A 23,889-nucleotide genomic window follows, 5' to 3' on the forward strand; every position below is an offset into this window, starting at 1 on the left:
TTTCTTTACCTTCACCAATTAGTTTCACAGCCAGATGTAACGTCTGCATTTGTATGAAAGTTTTTGCAGCACAACTTTGACATGTTCTACTTTTATTCTGCTTTGGATGATCTGGATGCAGATATGATGCCATGTAGTGCTATTTTCTTGTTTCTATGTTCTGCCAACTGTGGATGCCCCTCCTCCTCAATGTTAGCTGTAAATATTGGGTAGACATACAGCGGCCTCGGTCATCATTTCTCCTTGTTATTTCCCTTATGGTTGGGAACACCATCAAAAAACTGCTCACTGCATCTGTTTGTGGGATATTGTTGGATACGGCGTGGTTAAGGTAAGTCTTCAGTTTGATCATGATCTCCGACTTCTCCACAGGAGCTACACAATGAAGTTTTTGCAGAAATGTGAAAGTAGTGAAAAAGAGCTTATCCACTAGTGTTTTAACACTGACTCAGAATTATGTATTCTCACACCCATATTTTAGCATTAATTGTAGAAGAATTGTTAAAAAATCTAGTACTTAACTTGAAATAAAAGCTACTATAAATGAGGAAAACAGCCTCTAGCTGTAAGCTGCTTTCTCCAAACAATTATGTAGATGTAACTTGTAACAAATGTTTAATCTGGATTAAAGAGCAGATAATAATGACTAACACAGCACTGAGAGGACAGAGGTGTACGTTGTGGCTTCTGGCTCAGTGTTGACACATCAAACAGTCGTGTCCTGTAAACACTGGAGCAGCTCCACCTGTTTTACTTCTCACATTACAAATTCTACAATACATCTACATCTACAAAATTAATCTGAAATCTGTTTTTCTTTTCAAATGAAACTGATGCAAACTTATGAAGACTTCCGGATCATCTACAGGAAGAATTTCAGGAAAGATGAATCAGTCTTGTGCTAGCTGCCTGAAGGGTATGGTGACATTTCTTCATTTCCTCTGCTGGGTAGGTGCTGAGGGACACACACATGCAGCTCTCTCAAACACTGCTCTCATCCAGATTCACTGGTTGGTACGGTGAATGTCTAAAACCAGATATATAAAATCAACTACCTTACTCATAAACCTGTGACAGACCTTCAATGTTTTCCTAACTTTTCTTGTAATAAATGTCCAAATCATAGTTTTAGACAACATTGGCTCAAAGTATCAACCTCTAGATGGAGAAACAGCATAGGGTTAAGGTCCGTGTAAACAAAAGAGGAACTGATATACACCTGCAGTGCCCACAACAGAGCCAAGGCTTGTTTTTCATAGTAGTTTCTCCATGGCCCTGAGAGCTTTTGCAGAAAAAAAGCAGGTAGGGTGATCAATACCAGTCCTCCCAGCACCTGTACCACTAGCGTCAACCTCCAGTTCAATTGAGCAGCAAAAGTGGTGAACTGCTTAAACTTTTCACTCTTTTGAAACCTTGTTCATATCTAGTGTCCCACACCAGCTTCAGATGAGTCAGGTCAGTCTAGATGGGGACACAATAGTTGCAAAGTGGTGATGTCCATTATTATGTTACGACTGGCTCAAGCACCGACTGTAACAATGGATACCACAACAAGGTGTGACTGATGATTCAATTACAACAAATCTACAAGTCCAATTTATAACAACCGCCTTCAAATAAGCCAGTTCATGAAAACTAATGGCCTAGCTACAGAAATCGAAGCTCACATATCCAGAACGATAACCTCCTCTGGCTCTTTTGTCTGTGTTGGAGCTGTGTGGTGCCTTCGTGGTGGCATTGGGGGAGTTCCAGATGATGCACTCCAGGTTTTCTTCTCTCACCAGCTTCTGGCTCATCTACCCCGCCAATACCCTGGTCACCACTGGTACCATGGTCACCTGTGTGTGTTATTTGGGAGTGCTGGGAGGCATGAAGGAGAATCGCTGCATGCTGATTACTGTAAGTATGACATTTATTCTTTTCAAACACTGATCTATGATGTTTGCTTGGTTACTTAATTAAATATGATGGTCATCTGCTTGGACTCTTTCTAGTTTTACATTCTGCTGTTCATCCTGATGCTGGTGGAGATGGCCATGGCCTGTGTGTTCTTTGTCCAAAGCAGAGAGGTAGGAGAGTTCACACTGGTCTGTTGACGTGTATATTAATTTTATAAAAGAATTTGGACTCAAACGTCCTCAAACCTTTCCCTCTATGTGTTTCTGGTCCCAGGACCCACTATCCCTCCAGTGGGTCCTGGGTCTGCCCTAGGATCTTCTCCCAGTGGGACATGCCTAGAAAAAACCTCCAAGTAGAGGTGACCAGGAGGCATCCTAATCAGATGCCTGAACCACCTTAGGTGACTCCTTTCAATAAGGAGGAACAGCAGTTCTACTCCAAGCTCCCTGCAGATGTGTGAGCTCTTCACTTGATCTCTTAGGATCAGGATCCATCCTCTACCGAAAAGTGATCCCCAGAACCTCACTTTCTCCAGCTCTTCTGGGTGCATACCACCATGCTTCCAAGTCAGCTCAGAGATACAGCGTATGGCTGAATAGGCCAAAAAAGACATTCTAATGTATTTTCCTCAATTATTTTCCTTGACCTTGTCGGAAAACATGACAGGATTAAGCAAGGATGGTTGGAATAATTGGGAAGGAAAAGATGATATACTATGATAACAATCCGACCATTTACTTAAGCTGTGATTCAGCTCTACATCTATGAAAGTGAATAGATTCAATACAATTCCTCAAAAGCTGCTTTAGATACTTCAGCTAGTGGAATCTTTTTATGATGTTGCACTTTAGTTTGTACTAAACTCTCATTTTTAACTGTGTTGTGCATCACTGTGTGAAAAGGGGAAACAACACAGTATAAATTTATTCATACTTGTTAGAGCAACTGTGATTTTACTGGCAGGAAATCTATTGAATTTTAAACAGAAATATGTAGCATTGCAAGGAATTGCAGGATGAAACAATCGACTGTCTTTCATAAAGAATGATCTGTTGTATGATACAGGAAATAATAAAGGAAGCATTGCTTCTTTTCTAAGGAACTGAAGCATTCCATCATCATGGCGGTTGCTCAGACACTTTCTCGTCAAACATATGTATAATCTCTCCAGTAACTTCTGATCTGTCCTAAGTCCTCCTATTGGTAAGATGTCTGGAACACCTCCACTAAGAGGTGACTTGAAACAGTCCTAATCAGATACACAAACCACCTCAACTTGCATGTTTTAAGTTAAGTAGCAGGGACCTCTACTCTGAGGCCTCTCAAATGACTGAATTCCTCATCCGATCCCCAGCAGTGACCAAAGGGTTATCAAAGCATTTCAGCCTTTTATATTTCCAGCCTCATTCATTCCCTCATGTGATCTTGCTCAAGGAGGAAGACAGCAGGAATGCAGATCGACTGGTTAATCGGCAGCGTCCATATCACAGACACCTGGTTTATCACTAGCTCCCATTTACCCACAGCCCTCCCTACACTTATACAGTGAAATCCGCCAGTCATGATGATTCCTCAGAATGACTGAAAGATGCACTTTGCTCCATAATTGAAATCTTTCATATCTGTATTTTAAACACACAGGTGGGAACAGCTAGCAAAAATTGACATGCATCTTTTGAAGGGGTCGTTTTATTATATAGTTCATTGTTTGACAGAAACATGCCACAGTGAATCTGTGATTTGACTAATACTTCAACTCTTTTGACACATTCAAAACTTGGTTTGGCTGATCAATTTTTTAGCGAAATCCAACAAATAAAACTTCTGTTAAATTGTGATGAGGTCATGCTGTTATTACCACCAGTGCCAGCATCTGCTGCTCTGAAACCAGAGCCACTGGGGTGCACTCTATTCCACATGTGATATTTGGTTTCATCTTGTCCAGATTGGCACATACTTTGAGAAGGACCTGATGAGCAGCTTGGAGATCTACAGAGATAGTCCAGAGCACAAGGACATTAGAGATGACTTTGATGCTGTCCAGCACCTGGTAAATATAAATAACTCAGCTTTTATATATATATATATATATATATATATATATATATATATATATATATATATGTGTATGAATTAGTTTAAAAATGCCTTCAAATGTACAGTGTTTAGGAATTACTGACATCTAGTGGTAAAGATGGGTATAGCAATTACCAATCACGGTTGTGAATGGACGATGGCCGTCAATGGCCAAAATTCTTCCAGACACAAACATGTTTTCATACAGGTAGCTACTTTAAAATTGTGTATATGTGTACTGTCTTCTTCTATGTGCCTTTTGAAGCGTTATTTGCCACAAATGGTGCTCTAGCACCTATCAAACAAAGCCGGTTCTGCAGTTTTAAAGCTCATAGGTTGTCACGTAACACAGAGAGATCTTTGTCCATTCAGAGACACTGTGGTAGAAATGGTGGCACGAACGTGACATCTGCCATGAAAATAAATAATAATAGTTATTGTAGAAAAGTGATTAGTGATTATATATAAAATAGAAACATAATTTTAATGATATTTAAATTTTTCCTCTCACTGATCTCTTATTTTGTTACACTCTGCACCTTTAAAAGCTCTTTGATTAACACAGTGGTTCCCAAACTTAGGGGTCCCAGAGTTATGACAGTGGGGGTCCAACTATGCTAAATTAAAGTTGTGATTTTTGGACTACTAGTAAAACATTGACAAATGTGTGTAATTACCAATGAACAAACAATTGTAATTCAATAACAGACATTTCAACAACCCCCCTCCCTCCCCCTAAAAAAAAAAAAAAAAAGATAAAGAAATATGATGAGGCATATCTTGCCCTGGTCTTGCCCTGGTAATGGTCAGTTAATGGTAATGGTCAATGGTGGGGTGATAAAGACAGACCTCAGCATGTTTTATGTCTGAAAATATCAGAATCTGACAGTTTAAAAGTCAAGCAAGTTATAACACTACTTAGGGACTTCTCATCCTGAACACAAAAAAAGCCTGTTGATTACTTTAGAAATAAACAAACAGTGAGCAGAGTTGACATTGGACTCTGTTGTTGTCATCAATATAAAGGGGGCCCTATAAAAAATGTTTTGGAACCACTGAACACAGTTATGTTTTGTTCAGTTATAATAAAGAAGGCTAATAGCCTGTATGGTGCATCACATATAAACTTGCGTTTTCACATATTTGCAGCCTGATCAAATTAGTATTTATTCCACTAGAGTTTGCTCTTATTTTCCTTACAGTTTAAATGCTGTGGAGTTCATGGTGAGGCCGACTGGAAAGGGGATATCCCCATCTCCTGCTGTATTAAAGATCCCTGTAACATTGCCGACCAGCCCAACTGGAAAGAGGTGACTTATAATATTATGCAAACCACTGATTTTTAAAGAGATCTATAAGTAGCAAATCGGAACAGCTATGGCTGTGGTATTTATGTGCGTATTGAATTAAAGTGGCCAAATTTACCTGTAGACATACTCTAAACAAAACCTTATACATGGACAGTCAATTTGCTGCTTGTCTATACCTCAGTTTATCTAGCCTGTCCAATCAGTAGATGAAAAGCTAGTGGGTTACAGTCCTAGACAGGTTTTCAGTAAGCAGCAATAAAAATGCTGCCAAACTCCATCATTACCTGTGTGCTATGTTGTTTTCCTCGTTTGTCTACTTCCCTTTCTTGTTACAACCACTATATAAAGTGGGAATATTTGTGTGAAATTGGATCTACAGTCGTGAAAAGGAAAGCACATATTCCTCCAGCTCTTAAATTTTGCATACATAAGCTAAAAATAATGGTCTTGACCAGGTATAAAATAGGTACAGCCACAGGTAAACAACACATAACATATTAAATAACCTTAGAAATAAATGGATGTACTTTCTTTTCCACATGACTTTGTGATTATCCAGATGTTGTTAGTGGGTAAATGATAGCAAAAAAAATATGACCTTCCAGGGTTGTCTGGTGAAATTGAGGTACTGGTTTGCCCATAACTATCTCAGTACGGCATCAGGAGTCGTCACAATGTTCATCATCCAGGTATAGTTCTCTCAGCCTCCTTTTTTCCCCTCATCAAAACAGTAACCATTTTTACTATCAGATATTAAACACCGAAAGACCAAATATAACTTAAATGATAGTGATAGTTACTCCCAACAATAGTTAAACAATACTTAAAACCAACAATTCAGTGTCCAGCATTAATGTTTAAGCAAGTAAACATGGCAGCCAAATGAAGCCAACATCTTTGTGCAGCTTGAGACAAAAACATCTAAATCTGTTGTTATGCTCATGTGGCACCCTGTACAGAGTGAAACAGGAGTTGCTAAATGTAATTATTGTTTAGTTTTGGGCACCAAAACAAACTGAGAATTCAACATTGGAATACCAATGTAAAAAAAAAAACTAATTTGTCTAATGAATCACTGACTGATTAATTGGAGCCTAGCTAATAAACATTAGCTATGCTAGTAGTGAGCATATGCTTACTACTAGAATGGCTAATAAACAGTAGCTATGCTAGTAGTGAGCATATGCTTACTACTTCTACATATTTTTGACATTTGGTCTCTATCATCTGTTGATAGAGTAGAAAATATCTGAATACTCAGCTATGTTAACTAACTTTGGCTAACAGCCGTTTTGAACTATGCAGGAAGTAGGCTGAGTGATTGTTAGCATTAGCATGGTTAGCATTAGCATTCAGCTTGTAAAATCAAAACCATAAGCTGAACATTGCTCTCTAAACATTTAATTTTTATTTGATGCATTTTATTTGTGTGTGTGTGTGTATTTGCAAATCATTGTTGCAGCTGGATCAACATGCTCCTCGTCTTCTCTGTTTACAGTTTGTTTGTCTGAGTATCACCATCCCTCTCTTTTGCCACTTCAAACGACGGGGACTTGGCTACCAGTGAGAAGGAACCCATTAAACTCTGTCAACTTGACCTGTTTTGAATTTCCAACATCTTGCTGTGCTTTTAAGCTATCAAAGTGGCAGAAACCAGGATAAAAATATAAGAATTAGATCTATTACTATAAGTGATGTCATATGAGCTGACAGATGATCAAATGTAGCTTAATTAGGTTTAACATTAAACTGGTCCTAACCTTAACTAACCCATGATTCCAGGAAGTGCTGGGTTACATTGTGTTTTCTCCTGACAGTCTGTTTTCTAGTAAGTCTGCTTTCATTTTATTCCAGTTAGGGTCATGTCTTTGAATAATTTGTTATACGAGTCTGAGTTTTTCTGTCCCAATAGCACTATGTAAAAATGAGCCAACACATATCAGCCACAACATTAAAGTCACCACTGCTTAGCAGCTTCTTGTACCATCAGAACATTTTTGACCCACTGGTGTGTGAATATAAAGCCTTTCCCCCCCTTGCTAAATTGGTCTTATGTGGGATACAGCTCATTGCTGTTCATCAGTTTTGGAGGCCATTGTCATTAGGGGTTGTGCTGAGTCAGCTTGGTAGTTTGTTTCAAAGAAAAATCCACATTAAATTCAGGACCAAAGGTTTTCCAGTATCCTCTTTGTCATAAATTATCAGTTTTTCACTTTACCTGTCAGTGTTTTGCTGTTGTTGCGGATAAAATCTTCTTAGACATATTGACAATCACCACTGGGTTTTAATGGTGAAGAAAATTACCAAAAAAATCCATAATAAGTTTAGAAAAACTTATCATATATTTATTCTTGTTCATTTAATCTGCTTATGTTTATGTATATAACAGATCATTATCTAACCTAACATCCTGTCAGTTTGTTTAATCAATTTTTTTCAAAATGAGTTTTCATGTGTTGGTGTTTATTCTCAGTCATTATGCTCATCCTAAGAACTTGAATAAAGACAGCTCATTTAAAACTGGAGACCTTTTGGATGAGATGTGAAGCATCTTTAAAAACTGAGGGAAAAAATGTCCAGTTGTATTTATTTAAGCTGCTTCTTTTTTTTTTTTTAAAACCTGTCCTGTCCAGCATCTTAGCAAGCAGAATGATAGTCTGGTTGCAGTGTTGAGCCGAACAAGTTTACTTTGCCAAGGGGTATAAGGCTCCTCTTGATAGTCATTTATTTATTTACTTTGAATCATGGAATCTATGTAATCTTGCTGGACCTGACCGGAGGGGACAGAAAAAGAAGAAAGACAGCAAAAAGAAGCAAAAAGGGAAAGCAGAAAGTAGAAAGAGGAGACAAAAACACCATAGATAGAAGGCAACTACACTTCAATCCACACTATCACCAGACAACAAACTGCAGCACAGAAAATTTCCTACGGCTTTTACAGAAAAACAGAGCTGCCAGTAATTAAAAGTTCTTAGATAATTAACCAAATCAAAAAGACATGTCACAAATGTATCACAACACCAACCACATACAAACTCACAGAAAAAAAAAGAAAAATGATCTCTTACTGTATAAACCCACTGGACAACTCAGTGACTGTGTCAGAATGCAGAGGATGGGGAATAAGGAGTGATCAGTGATGAGGAGTGATGAGTGAGATCATGCAAATGCAACCGCGCCTCTACGGAGGCCAGAGGCAGACTAAGGCAGCCCAGAGAGCTGGACCCTCAGCAGCAGCCCCGAAGCACGAACCCAAGCTACCCCACCCTGAAGATGACTCCAGCCCCACCCGGAGGGTGGCAGAGGAGAACCCCACCCAGAGCCCCCCACAGTCTTGGTGTACAGGCCCCAGTGGGCCAAAACTGGCCATCCAGGGTGGCCAGAGCGAAGGGTCCAGGGCCCCAGGAGCCCTGGGACAGCCCACCCCTGCAAAGGCAGAGGGCCTGCACCTGCCTTGGAGAACTGGGCCCCCTCAGACAACCACCCGACGCAGGCCAGCACATAACCCGATGCTCCAGACATTTACACCCCTCCCCCACCCTCCACCTACCTACTCCAACCTCCACCCCATATAACCCCTCACTCACACCCTCCCCTGCGCTGTACCCATAAGCACTCAGTATCACACAGTCACATCACACATAACCCTCCCACAATGCTCCATGGGGGATGACCCAGGCAGGCCAGAGAACAGCGAGCCCCGAGCCCCAGAGTCTGCAAAATAAATTCATGCAACTAAAAATGGATATAAATGTAAAGCCTCTATTAAAGTAGACACAGACCAGCATAGAATAACTGTAAAGAAAGTTATTCAGTACAAATAAAATTGTCAATGACTTTAAACACAAAGTGGCAATAGATTTAAAAAATCAATTATTCACATTTGCAAAGCAAAATGCTTTTTGAGGCAAATATGACATAGCTTTGACCAATACTGTGGTGCATGTTCAAGTGTATGACAGTTAAACTCTTAACTAATTTCTCTTAAATGACAAATTTTCTGCTAGATTGTCCTGGAAAAGAGAAACTGGCCAACATTGAGCAATGAGGATGATGATGAGGATAGTGAGGTTTCTTTGGAAGACATGTAGGATGACTGGATTCCTACGTGTTCATTGAAACAAGTAAGTTAAATTTGTACTTCACCTGGCCTGTACATGAATCTTCTGGCATTTAGGTTCCAATATAGCACATTGGGAAACACTTAATAAAATAGACCAACTGTCTCTGGAATTTCACGTTCCTTTATAGTTAAAAAATTGTATGTTAGATTGATTGTTGTTTCTAAATTGACCAAGCAGTGACAATAAGGATTTGTCTTTTCAGAATCGTGCATACAATTCAGTTCAAAGCCTTTATTGTCATTACACATAGTAGTCAAACAAGACTGCTAACACTGTGAATACATAAAACACACAAAGGCAATGACACAAGACGCATATAATATTTTATACAATTAAATGTAGACACATTTATTGGGGAATTGCTTGATGTCTGTTAATCATGTATTACAAACCATTTAGGCCCAACCTTTTTCCCAGAAATTACTGGGACTTTAGCATGTAAATTTGAAACCGTTGTTTTAAATATGTAAGGGATAATGCCTGACGAGGTGACCATTATCATGAATTAATGGACGACGCGGAGGCGTGAACCGTCTCCGCGAAGTCCATTAATTCATGATAATGGACACCTCAAAGGGCATTATCCCGCTTATACTATGGTCACTTACGAAAGAAATATTAAATTATTAATGCAGCAATGTTTTTTACCATTAAAATTGTAAGTTTTTCACAAAGCGGCTGAGTGGACAATTTTGTGGTGACGCGTTGCCAAGGTAACAGGCTCTGACACAGAACCTGCAGCTGGGTGGGCAGTTATGTTACACAAACATTTCAGAGGGCAGGTGCAGCTCTAACAGCTTGTGTGTGTCCATAGGATGATGCAACATTTTGTTTCAGTCAAAGTCCACAGATAGTTTCCTACATCGTTCAATAAGCCCGCAGGCTTTTTTCACAGCGACGCCCCGTTACTGACGTGATCTGGCGTGTATCCAGCGGCGACTCTTAACCGGCTCTAACACAGAACCTGCAGCTCGGTCGGCCACAGCTGTTGTATTAGACCTGATCAGTGGAGGGAGGGGAGATGATTGCTTAACGTTATGTTACATGACACAAAGTACTGTTTCAGAGGGCGGGTGCAGCTCTTACAGCATGTGTGTGTCCAGAGGATGATGTGACATTTTATTTCAAACAGTCAAAGTCCACAGATAGTTTCCTAAATCATTTTTATTGCAAGAAATATTATCCACCATTCACTCTGATCATTAAATGTGTATCAAGCAAGTAAGTCTATTCTAAATCGTTTTTATAATGTTATCCAGCATTCACTCTGTATCAAGTATGTAAGTAAGATAATCAAGACGGAAAGACAGGCGACGAACTATTTAAAATTAAAAGCAACATTGCCGTTGATCGTGACATTTCATAAACATACTGACATGTCCATCATGGTGTTTGAAGTATGGAGATTTAATGTTTGTGAACCCTGACCACTGCTAGTTGGGACATGTGGGACGACAAAATGTTGCTCCATTCTCGTCTCTCCTGGACTGAAGGAGCCCAATAAGCCTGCAGGCTGCTTTTGCAACAATACGCATCACAGACATGATCTGGCGTGTCTGCAGCCCGTCATCTGAGTTTCTGTTGCCACGATTACAAATACCATTTAGTCAGCGCAATAATTTACAACAATAAGTCTATTTGAGCTGAACTTCTTTCATAGGTGTCCATTATCACTTTTTAATGAACACCCTCCAGCCAATCAGAATTGAGTATTTACCCAGACCATGGTATAAACCTTATTAGCCTCTATGCAATTGGTTATGAAAATAATGAAATTACAGCTGGGACAAAATAATGCCTCTTTTTTGTCACGTGTAGCACCTCCACATGTACTTGGAAAACTGGTGCAGTTCCGGGTAGGGTAGAATGTTCTTCCAAAAGACTTGGATGTCGAAGTTGTGGAAAGCTCTTTTCCAAAGTCATCTACATGCTTCAACAAGCTCAAACTTCCTGGTCATTACACTAATTACAGTGTCTTTGAAAGAGACCTCCTTTCTGCAATTTCATCCCTTGATGCTGGATTTGGATTGGTCTAAACAGAATGGGACAATGATGGACTCTCACTTTCCCTCCAAAGAAGTTCCTACTTACTGTTTCAGTGAGCTTTTAAAGCCAAAAGATTTTCAGGTGGTGACTATTGGCTGGTTCCATTAATGTTAATCCCACTCTATGTAAAGTCTGTTTTTCAGATTTATGGGCTCTGTACTATTAGTTTCAATTTATTTTTATTTTTCTTATTAGAGAAAAGTTTATTGCACACTTTTCCACCACCTATAGTAATTTTCTACATTTTTACCCAAGTTGTACCTACAACTAAGTTGCTGTTGCAACAGTGGTTGAAGTGTTGAAAAGTACCAGAATTTCATCATCTTGTGTTTTATTTCAGCTTGTCACTGCAAAGCACAGTTGTTACTGTGGTAATGAAATGTTGGGGTTTTTTTCAGTTTACTTATTTTTTGTATTAAAATATAATTCATTATTGATTTCCCATCTAGAAAGGCGTATTTGTACTGCATACATTATGCACAACTAAATTCAAAGTGCCTTAAAGCTGTACAGTATGGTTCAGAAGAGAGGACATAAAACATTTTAGTGAAGAGACTGATCTTTTCACACCACCTGGAAGACACCATACAGGAATTTTGAATAGCTGGTTCAAAGATTCAAAGACTTTTGTTCACCATATGTGTGAACAAGAAGGAATCTAAAAGTAAAAGACATCACAAGTTAAATTGCACTGGTACACAGTTAAGTGTTCAAATGTGCAAATGTGTGCAGCTGCAGAAGTAAATTTGGAATTATGTTTTGCAATGTTTACAAGCTGGAAAAATGGAGGAAGTAAATAGAGGTTAGCACCCTGAAAGCCTGGTGGATGAAGCTGACAGTCTTGTGAAGTGGCCTGGATGCTGCTGAAGTGTTATGGTCAGGGATGTGAGAGATCCTCAACAATCCAGATGGCTCTGCGGGTTGGGTGGGTGTGGGAAATGTCTCAGCGAGGGTGTGATGTTAGTTAACCAGAAGAGGTCCTCAGACAAGAGTTTTCCCAGGAACTTGGTGCTGTTCACCCTCTCCATAGCTGAACCATTAATAGTCAGTGGGGGATGCCATGAACACCTCTTAAAACTGATAACTATCTCCTTGGTCTTTTTTACCACATTTATAAAGACGTTATCGCACCACTGAAGCCGCTGGCTGTTAAAGTATATCAATTTGTTTGGATCTTATATCTGTAAAAAGTGTTTTCTACCAACATGTTACATTTTACATTCTTAATAACTATTAACAAATAACTAATCCAAATAACTACTTTTATCAGTAAGTCTCTATTGCTGTGGTCAAATAAAATAGTTATTGGGTTTGTATCCAGATGAAGCCCCGACGCATGAGATGTGCATTTGTAGGTTTTTGTGTGCTTTATTGTTGTCATGAATCTGATTTCATCTGATATCTGCAAATACTGTTTTAGATCAAAAATGTTAAATTTTACAATCCAAAAGAACAAAACAAGTTGTTTTTCTCATACTCTGGGCAATCTCATATAGCCAGAATAAACAAAGACTCCCTGAACAAAGAGCTGGGTCTAATCATACTTCATGCAAGACTCATACTGCACATGGGATCCTTGCAAAACAGGAGAACTTGAACATATGTGTAAAACACTCCACCTTAAAGATAAGATGACAAATCATTGGTTCTCTTAGAGGGGTAAATCAGCATAGTAACCAATGGTGAACAGCAAATCTGCTTGGAGCAGGTGATGTTCTGCTAAGCATCGAAAGATTTCCATGGAAAATGTATTTTTCTTATTTTGCTTCTCTAATGTACAGGTTTGAATTTACTTTTGGACTCTGAAGTAAACACTACTAAAACAGTTTTTACTGCTTCTACTCATTTTATTCCTTTGCTCGTTTGACTCTTTATGGATCTCACTACTTTCTACTGGAGTGACAACATATGCTGGAAAAATATTCCTTGTATGTGTTGATACTTTCCCATTCTGATAAAAGAAAGGAAAAAACTGGGAAAGCTTTACCCAAAACGACATGACCTAGAACCATTCAGTGCTTTGTAAAATAACTGCAGCATTATAAAGCTCCAGTCCACTAAAGATACATGGACTTTGTGTGTTGCTGTAACTTAAGTAATATCCTAGACAAAGACATACCAGACACATGTATACACACACACATACATACATGTACATATGTATATATATATATATATATATGTGTGTATGTGTGTGTATATATATATATGTGTTAATACACACACACACACACACATATATATATCTGGAAGCATTTGAAGTTCTGCTTCAGTCAAAGGATGCTGAAGCTGGACCTCTGGTACAACTGTTCCCTCAGGGTGGCAACTGTATGGACTTTCCCACTCAATTCCGTACTCCATGTCAACCTAAATAGAGATTCACCAAAAACATTGGAGGTTAATCAGCAAAGAAGCCATTTTACCAAATGTACAAAGTACAGACTGAAACATACAATCTTAAGATGAGGGTTTAATGATGTACTGAGACTTAAAACACATCAGCTAATTTTAGTGAAGAGCTGTTATCAAAGTTAAAATCCATACTGAGAACTAATCTTTAAATAATGCACAACACTGGACATCATTAGATAAACTAAAAATTACATGTGATCTTTACAAGAGTGTCCAGCGATTTATCCAAATTCAGTCCAAACAACAAAACATTATTGTACAAGGAACCTGCAGGGGATTTTGTTCTTCATGTAGGTTTTGAGACCAGAGCTGACGTGGGGACCGATAACCCTCGGTATGAAGTGGATGATTATTCCACCCTTCCTTTAAGAACTGAAGATGTTTTATGAGGTGTGGGAGAAAGGTCCAGTGAAGTGCATATAACTGGATTTCGTTGTCTGGACTGAGCAAACCTTCTGTCTCTAGGCTGCTAAACGTGGTGTAAAAGAGATCCAAGACTCCTCCAAACATATTTCTCCAAAGTCTCTATCTTGTATAGTGAGAAACAACAACACACACATCACAAAGGCACACAGGTTTTAGGGAACTAAAGGAAATACATTTGAAGATTTCACAGGATCTTAATGATTTTCAAGGGGAATGAATGTATATTTGAAGTACAAGGAACCTTTCTTGCCTGTAAAACTGCTGGAGATGTTTCTTTTTTAAATCCTCGCTCATGTCGTGCCTCTTGGCTAGTACTTTGCTAGCTGCAAATTGCTACATGCGCCACACACTGATTATTTACATTCTTCTCCCTCACAACGCCATGCGTAATTGTGGGCTACACGAGCATTGATTGGTTGTAAGATGACGTATAAGCAGGAAACTGTGAGCAGTCACTGGACCTGCATCCCAATAGTGTTTAATGAGGAAATAGCTTAGCCACATAATGGCAGAACCAAATTATCGTACATTATAGGATTTGTGGAATTATTGATTGTACACCGTACAGAGTGTTACATTATCATATAAATACGATAATTATCGTACATCTGGCAACACTGGCACCTTCCCCTCTGTCAAATCTCACCCTGTACTCATACAGATAACTGATAGACAATACACAGTAACATGCTGTACATGATACTCTCTGGGTGAAAAAGAGGTGGTATTTATGTATTATATTTCCAGGACACTTACCTCAAGTCATACTCTGCTAACCAACGATGAATCATTCTTTCGCCAACCCCAAAAAGATTTGCAATGTCTTGAACAAACATTCCAGAAAGCAAAAGGTATTCCAGGACTTTTGCTGGCAGCAAGTCAGGGGGTCACCCTGCTGTCCCACAATGATATACGGACTTGTTAAGCTACTTGTTAAGCTACAAACGATAAGTTACTTCGTCCAAATTTTGGAAAACCAATGTCTCAACTTTGGTAGATGTATGTCTTGTTTTTTATTGTAAATTATGCTTCATATTTTGTTATGTTTTTAATGTCATTGTAAAGCCCTTTGAATCACCATGTTGTTGACTTGTGCTGTACAAATAAAGCTGCTTTGGTTTGAATGTAAAAGGAAATGTCTCACTGAGTGACAACTTGGTTTAACTAAAAACTCATTTGACCTACTGGTGGGACTAGCACCAACGGGACAAGAAAACAAGTGAAACCTTTCAAAAAACAAAGTTTTTAATGACATAAGACAATAGGGAAAGGCAATAAAGTAAATAAATCAGTTTCAGTGTGTATAATGAAATGATAAAAATAAACCTTGAGGAAGGAAAAATGACAAACTGATGGATGTCAGTGTTCCTGCCTGCTGCTCCTGAACAAATAATTTGTTTTAGAAAAAAGAAAAGTGCCTGGAGTGCTGCTTTGGTGTAAAAAATGGTATTCCTCTGGTGCTCTTCAGTTATGGGATCAAGTTGAACTCATGAAAAGATTACTAAGGCACTTAAGAAGGTAGAAAATAAAAAGCCTTTATTATCTCAAAGCTAATCTATTAAAAAACATATCAACGCCAACGTGTTTCAGCCTAAGGGGCCTTCATCAGGGCGAGTCCCCTTAGGCTGAAATGCGTTGGTGTTGATATGTTTTTTAATAGATTAGCCTTGAGATAATAAAGGCTTTTTATTTTCTACCTTCTTGAGTGCCTCGGTAATCTTTTCATAAATATTTTTTTTTAATGGCAGTAATGGCTAAATTAGCTACAGAACATAAATGTAGAACAGCTGTAACATGAGCTAATATCACTGAGTGTTACCAAACACTGTAAGTGAACAACTATTTGGGAAAACATAATGCAAGAGTAAAGAGGGAAGAGGGAAGATAAAACAGTGATGGTGAGTGAATAGAGATGCACAGGGAATTGGTGAAATATAAGTTAATTAGGAATAAATTTAGGTGATTATTACTCAGTTATTGGTGGAACATGGAAAGCAAAAGGGGACAAGGCAGTTTTAATAAATATTTAACTAGTTTAAATAAATTTAATGGAGAAAAGTCAGTAGGTCTGGATAATTACCCAACAGGTCACCACTCTGTGATTTTCTATTGTATGTAATGGTTATATATAACATTTTACAGACAAGAAAACAGTCATTCATGGTGAACTGTGCAGCATTTGGATGCTCCAACCGGTCTGAGAGGCTTCCCAGTGTATGGATTCCAGAGGGACCCAGGCCAGAGGAAGAGGTGGCTTGTAAAGGTCGGCAGGAAGGATTTTAATATAGATGCACGAATAAGCAACAATAAGAAACTGTGTGAGGTACGTTATGTCTACAGAGGTGACAGAACAATACCTTTTTATTAATTTTAACATGTTTCCACTAACCTAAGTCATATTGAACATCACATTCTATCAATCTATGAATAACAATGCACTTGATCAGTACACTAAAATAAAAAATAACAGACTGTGACCACACTTATTCGAACTAAACAATAAAGCTGGGAGGCCATTGGGTAAAAGGACAATATCTATAACAGACAGAGGCAAAATACATTTAAACAAAAATTTATCATATTGAACAGACATAATTATTTTATTGCAAGACGTCCGACAGAATGTGCATGCATTTTCGTGACTGCATTGACTTACTTCTGAAAATGAATGGAATGCACTGGCGATGACCGCCGTCTGATCTGGTGTTTGGAACTATTGAATGTCTACAGTAACCCGGAAATGCCATTTTTTGTACCTCATTAGCATACACTCGAAGGAATAATATGTGAGGAAAAGTAAAAATGTGGAGGAGAGGAAAATTAAACGTGTTTATTAGGAAAAGTGGAAATGTAGAACGGTAAAAATAAATGCATAAATAAATAAAGGAGGAAATAAAATTAATGGATGAAGAATAAAAAAAAATGGACATAGGAAAAAATAAATATGGAAATAAAAAGTAACTGAAAATAAAAACAATTGTAAAAATAATAAATTGCTGTGGAAATAAATAAAAATATGGGAATAAAAATAAAGTTGGCAAAATAAAATAGATAAATAAATAGATAAACTAATAAAAAAAAAACATATTTAATTATTTATTTCCTCATTTATTTATTTTTTATTATGACAGTTTTCCACAACAAACATCATTTTGGAAATTGATTGAAAAGTTGATTTACTTTGGAAGAATGTGACCTAAGACAGTTACAGTGACAGAGTTCAGTCTGGGTTTTAGACCTGCTGGAGAAAAGTCAGGATTTATAATAAAAACTTAAATATAAATACAAATGATGTAGCAGCAATAGTGAGCGGAATTTAATTTTATCTAATCTTGACAGGCTGCAACAAGCACAAAAGATTTTCTGATTCTTTTAATTTCTACATCTTATGTAACCCTAATTCCACAAAGTTGGAAGACAGTATAAATGTCAATTAAAACAGAATGCAATAATTTCCAAATCAGCCCAATTTTTCTGTTCTTTGTAAATAAATTTATTTTCTTATTTAGTAAAAAGGACATGTGAGAGATTGATTACTGCTGTGCCTGCTAGTAAACAGAATGTAATAAGTGGTTTACCTTAGGGTTGCAATTGTTTGGTACCGAGTGGTTTATTTCATTTAATCAGAGTGCATCCTACAAAGGAAAATCACACCTGGGTTTGTGTGTGTGTGTGTGCACGTGTGTGTGTCTTTATCTTGCAGAAAACAGGAAACCAGTGCCAAGTGGAAACCATAAGGAGAGACTTTTGAATAGGCTAATTTAAAATACTAAAAACAAAACAATACTAAAAAAAAACATTTGTAATATAGCGTACATATCCATTAATGCAAAAAACCCAAATTAAGAGATTTTTGTGTTTTTTTACTTGAATTATTAAGAAACAAACAGCCATTTTGGGACGACCATGATTTATCTTAAAAGTAATATATTTCTTTAATGTTACTAATAATTTGACAAGTATTACTAATTAAACTGACAGTTTGAGAAGGACAGGCATGTGTGACTTAATTTGTTGTAAACTTGGCAGTGTCTCCCTTGTAATGCAGTTATAGTGCCCAATGTTTATCTAAAACCCATAAAACTGTTTTTAAATGTGTACAGATAGTACCCACTTAACTATAGTATACCATTGATTGATATTTAAGCCAAAACTTATATTTTGTTTTGAATTTAGTACAGTTATTTTCATTCGTTTGTTACCCCAAATGACAAATGGTCGCCCCAAATGATGAGGAAACCACAGGTAGTTAGGTCTATTTAAAATGTACACAATACAGTTTAGACAAAAGAAAACTGAACAAACTTTTTATTTAAATAACATTTAAACAATCCAACATTTGAATATCACAAATGATAAAAAAACAAACAAAAAAATGTGAAGTGCAATACACATTACATGCTTCAGGAACTCACATTGGACAGGGATGAACAATTTTAGTAAAAAAAAAATAAATAAACACGTTAGATTTTTCTTTTCTTTTTTCCTAAAGAGCGACAGAGTGCAGACATCTGGCCCTGTGCCCTCCTTCCTCTCCTCTCTTCTCTCCATTTCTGCACCTCTTCTCTGTTCCCCCAACCACCTCTCCTCTCCTACAGCTGTATTAGTTTATTCTATATCACCTACATTTCTTTAACCCCAAGTATTTCTAAACTTTACCCAATCATAGAAAGTGAGCCTCGAGAAGCGCGAGGTTGCTGCCTCAGGCTCTGAGATTACAGCATGCACATCTTTCCTGTAGTAGAAAATGACATCTACAGCTTGTGGCCGCATGAACAGGTTCTTGTCACCAGACTGCCTCATGCAGCTGACCTGCACTTCCTCTCCCACAACCTTGAGCGCCTGGACAAAACATGGACAAAATTGTTAGTACACTTCTGTTAATGAAAGAAAAACTCACAATGGTCACAGAACTAATTTGAATCTGACAAAAGTAATAATATATAAAAATTCTATGAAATTTAACCAATGAAAGTTCCCATACCATACTTGGTCACCTCAGGCTAACAGTTGGCTACAGAAACCAAGCTAGGTACATTTTAAGACATGTCACTATCAAATTTATCATCAACATATGAATTTGTAGATAAAATGTATTATTTACAGTTTAAGGACGGCCGCCCCACATGATGTTTTGACACGTGAGAAAGCAGAAAAATGACCAATACCTAAAAGGTTTGGAGAAGTTAAAGTGGTTCTATATATGGGGAAGGTAGGAGACAAACATGGTATCTTTTTTATGCATTTTGAGGGTTTTTTTGCTGGAAAAAACTCAGTTGGACAGAAAAAGTAGGCGTCACGTCACAGACCGTTGATTTTCTCCTCAAGTTCATTCTCCTCTTTTTTCCTTTACCTGGGCACATCTATATTCTGAGACAGACTTGATGTCTGCAGGTCTTGTCTCTTTGTTTTCTTTCAGCCCTTTTTCCATTATGATATCTTTTGCTCTCTCATCTGTAGATATTTTCACCTCTTGCTGAACTAAAATGGCATCTTGCTTTTTCTGTATGGCAACTACATTTTGCGACACAATATCTGAATGTCAGTGACTATTTTTTAGGCATCACTGAACGATTTGGTTCTCTGTTTCTCTGCTGCTTGATTAACAAAATCTTTGTGTTCATCCTCCTCAGTCTTTTGTTTTAACATCTCCATGTTTCTCTGAAATTCTCTTTCCGCCATTTCCTTACATTGCTGCCTGAAGGCTTCTTTCTTTAGATCAGCCATTTTTATGCCTTCTTCTTTGAGTTCATCGTTATATTCTCTTTTCAAAAGTCTTTGTCTTTTTCTCTCTTTTCTTGTTGTTTTATCAGTTTGTCCTTTTCCTCTTTTTCCTTAATTTGTTCCCTCAAATTTATGAAAGGGTTAAGCATGATCAGAAATTTGATTTTGTCTAACCCATAGACTGTATATAAAAGATGGACGGAGCCTCTGTGACGTCACCCATAGGTTTCTGAAGAGCAAAAGTTGGGCGTTCCCACCGTCGCCATCTTGGTAGCGTCACGCGTGTCGTTAGTCCTGGAATATCCAAAAATAGGCAAAGAGGTGGAGCTGAGAGGGGGACTGTGAAGGTGAGGGTGGATGACTGACACCCATCAAACGCCTGTAACTAAGAGCTAACTGAGCTAACCCGGCGCTAACGTGAGCTAACCAGCTAATTAAGGTAGGCGGGCTAAAGCTAAGGCGCACTGTTAGCTGGCTAAAAACCGCAGTTGTGCTGCACTCTCCCTTCTTGCCGCGGATATTGCATACTTGTCAATCACAAGGACACGCCCTTAATTATGCTGAATTTCAAGATTAAATAACATCCAAATGGATGAGTTAGAAAAAAATTCACCCCCCTGTGCTCTGTTTTGGAGCCAGACCCTAGCGGATGAGGGGTGAACTGCAAATTTTTTGCACTTCTGCATAGGCTTCACATTTTACCGTGGGAGGTTGCCGCTTGGTACAGACCCTGATTTGGGACACACTGAGTGTCTTGTGCTCAATGAATTATGGGAGAAAAGATGCCGCGAAGGTGCGTCACCAGCAACCTTTGTTTGAGGCCAAACAAATTTGTAGGGTGGATTTGGGGGCTCCTAATTCTATGAATTGGGACAGTGCTTGGCGCACCACGATGATATATGTTGCCAATAAAGCCGCACTTCGAAGTGCGCAGACCCTGAATTGGGACACTTTATTTCCACTGTCAGCAGAATCTGGATCAGATCAGATGGGTTGACAGAAACTTTTGTTGGTGCTCTCGTCAGTCCTAAAGGGTTAAAAACACCTGAGGTTTTGAAGAATTAAATGATTTGAGAAGCAGACTTTAAGCTAACCTAGTGTAGCATTTGTTATGGTCACGGCTGCTACAGTCATTTTGGTTTATAATGTGCTAATTTGACTTTTCTTTAAGGAAGTGAACCTCTCTGATGCACAGTTTAATTATTAGTCCTCACATTGCTGTATACTGTCACGGCCTGACCTGCCAATTCTCCGTCGGCACTCCCCTGATCCTCCACACCTGTCCCTGATCCCATCTCTCCAATCAAGCCAACCTGTCACACCTGTCTCCCATTGACTCACCAGTCCTCATATACACCAGCACCACAGTCACTCCCCGTCGTCAGACCTTAATCCACGGACCAGATGGACTCACTCCATTTCCTTTCCTGGCTCCACAGTTCTGTCACCTGCCTCTGTAAGACCAAAACTTAATGTTAATGGGGTTAAATAAAGATCTGTTAATCCTCTTTTGTATGCGTAACATATACAACACATGATAAAATGAAATAAATTAGGAATAAGTTAATTAGATTTTTTTTTCTCATATATTACAACTTGTAGACACTATTCGGAGTGCAGATTAGAGCTTAAATTATTTTCTTTTGTGTTCTTTGTGAACCTGCAGAGCTGTGGAGATGGATCAGTTTTTGCAAGGCAGACCTTTTTTTTTCTTTAACAGTATTACCCAGTCAGTGTTCTCAAGTGTCCTATGATATGCAAACAGTAATTTCAGAGGTTTAAGTGATTCAACATCCTATGTTGTTGCTATGGTAAATTCTTCTTGGCTAGGTAGACTGTCCTATTTCACAACGCTGAGCGGACTTCAAAGTGTGTAGACTACGGAGAACACTCTGTAGCCTACGTAGTCTGCACCCCTAAACTGGGGCATACCTTTTGAGTCTGCAGGTGTTCGTGCGGTGCACGAAAGCGGCAGTAGCTCCACTGAGGTGGCAGGACATCTGCTTGGCCACATACCTGGATGAGTCGCTATTTGTTGCAGTCTGTCCTTTAGTTGGGGCCAGTTGGTCTGCTCTCATTTGACTGGAGTCAACCACCCAGAGCCTGGATAAGGAGTGGTTCTCAGTTTTTTCTCAAGTCAATCTAGTGATGGGTAGGTGAAGCTTCATGAAGCCCTGAGACAAAGATTCAAAGCTTGGAGTCCTCAGTGATATCTGGTCATGACTGAAGCACTGTCATAGTTTCAGTCAGGTCCAGGATGTTAATAAAGTTTCTACTTTTAATTTTCAACTATAGATCTATGTCCAAAAGGCCTCACACAGCCTCTGTGTTCTGAACACTGCGTGGGAGACAAGTTTGTGTAAATAATAATAACTTCCTATATAAACAGTCAACACATGTTTAGCTATTCAAGGCAAGTTTATTTGTATAGCACATTTTGTCACAAGAAAGCATTAAAAAGTAGTAAACTACAACAAATAGAAAAAATCACAATAAAATCATAAAATCATGAGCTTACTGACAGAATTTCCAGTACTGACAGGCAAGGCAAAGCAAAGCAAAGCAAAGCAAGTTTATTGTATAGAATATTTAATGTATAAGACAAGTGCTTTACATAAAACAAAAGCATTACAGCAGGGTGCAGAAGAATCACTAAAACAAACTTTAAAAATAAAAGAATTTAAAGACAGGGCAGTAAAAGTTAGTCTAATTTAAAATTAAAAACGAAAGAGAAAGGAAGAAGAAAGAACATGCGGAATATAAGAAGGAGTTTGTTCCAGACATGTGGTGCACAGAAGCTGAATGCAGCTTCTCCGTGTCTTGTTCTGACTATGGGAACTGATGAGAGCCCAGATCCAAATGACCTTAAGTTCATTCAGGGTCAAGAAGTCGCTGATGTACATTGGTTCTAAACCATCCAGAGCTTTATAGACCAGCAACAGAAGTCTGTCCTCTGACAAACAGGCAGCCAGTGTAAAGCCCTCAGAGCTGGACTGATGTGGTCCACTTTCTTGGGCTCAGTGAGGACTCAAGCAGCAGAGACATTAATAAGCTGTTATCTTCACCTTGGTGGGAGCAATAATATCCATAACATTTAAAATTTTAGCATTTAAACTAGTTACAAAATCATTGACCAAGGTAGTCGCAGAGGGTTCCAGAGGCTTTGACTGTTTTAAATGAATGCCATGTCCACACAGACAGGTTGAGGTGTATTGGCTTGAGTTTTTAATCAACTGGGTGCTTTATTCACATGGAACCGGTGTTTTGGGAGTCTAAAAACACAAACTTTGCACCATTTCATTAATGAGGTATGTCTGAGAACTGCCACAGTAAGGTTGTATGTTAATAATTACCTTAACTTAAGGAAAGGAGTCAGCCAGAATGCATCATTTATAGTGGTTTCAACATGAAGAGAGTCCTCTGGCAAAATAGGTTGGTAACCACTGATTTACACACAGTTTAGCTGATTGTATATTATAAACACTAATATATTCAGAAAATATTTCAGCTCTCCTACACAGGAGTTGTCTCACATGTTCAGCATAGTTAACCTGAAGTAGCAAAGTCCAGCTACAGAAATGACCATAAAGACTCAGAGACCTGATGTGAGCAGCCTAGACCAGGAGAGGGCGCTGCAGTTCTCTATATGCTCACTGATCCTATTCAGCTTATGTGGTTAATTTGTTTCCCACATTCTCCTGCACCATAATGTGCTTCTACCTTTCCTGCCTGAAGTTTACAACTTAAATAAACTGAATGGATGTGAAGAACAGGAGACTGAATGCCATTTTTAAGATAAACAGTATAATTTTATTATATTAGCTATTTTTTCTTAAAAAAGAACCATAAGTTGATGTGTATAAAGTACGCTA

At 38.3% G+C, this 23,889-nt stretch overlaps 1 protein-coding gene across 1 annotated transcript; it reads left to right on the forward strand.

Annotated features, from left to right (window-relative positions):
* Positions 1-220: 220 nt before the first annotated feature.
* On the forward strand, positions 221-7,821 carry LOC121648427 (leukocyte surface antigen CD53-like). The gene is made up of 8 exons (XM_041998512.1): positions 221-331; positions 850-948; positions 1,714-1,899; positions 1,995-2,069; positions 3,845-3,949; positions 5,178-5,285; positions 5,891-5,974; positions 6,784-7,821. The coding sequence occupies exons 2-8, from the start codon at positions 886-888 to the stop codon at positions 6,850-6,852; spliced, it is 690 nt and encodes a 229-aa protein (XP_041854446.1). The 5' UTR covers positions 221-331; positions 850-885; the 3' UTR covers positions 6,853-7,821.
* Positions 7,822-23,889: the final 16,068 nt, after the last annotated feature.

Source organism: Melanotaenia boesemani, chromosome 11, assembly GCF_017639745.1.
Source record: "Melanotaenia boesemani isolate fMelBoe1 chromosome 11, fMelBoe1.pri, whole genome shotgun sequence".
In the NCBI taxonomy this organism is placed as follows: Eukaryota; Metazoa; Chordata; class Actinopteri; order Atheriniformes; family Melanotaeniidae; genus Melanotaenia; species Melanotaenia boesemani.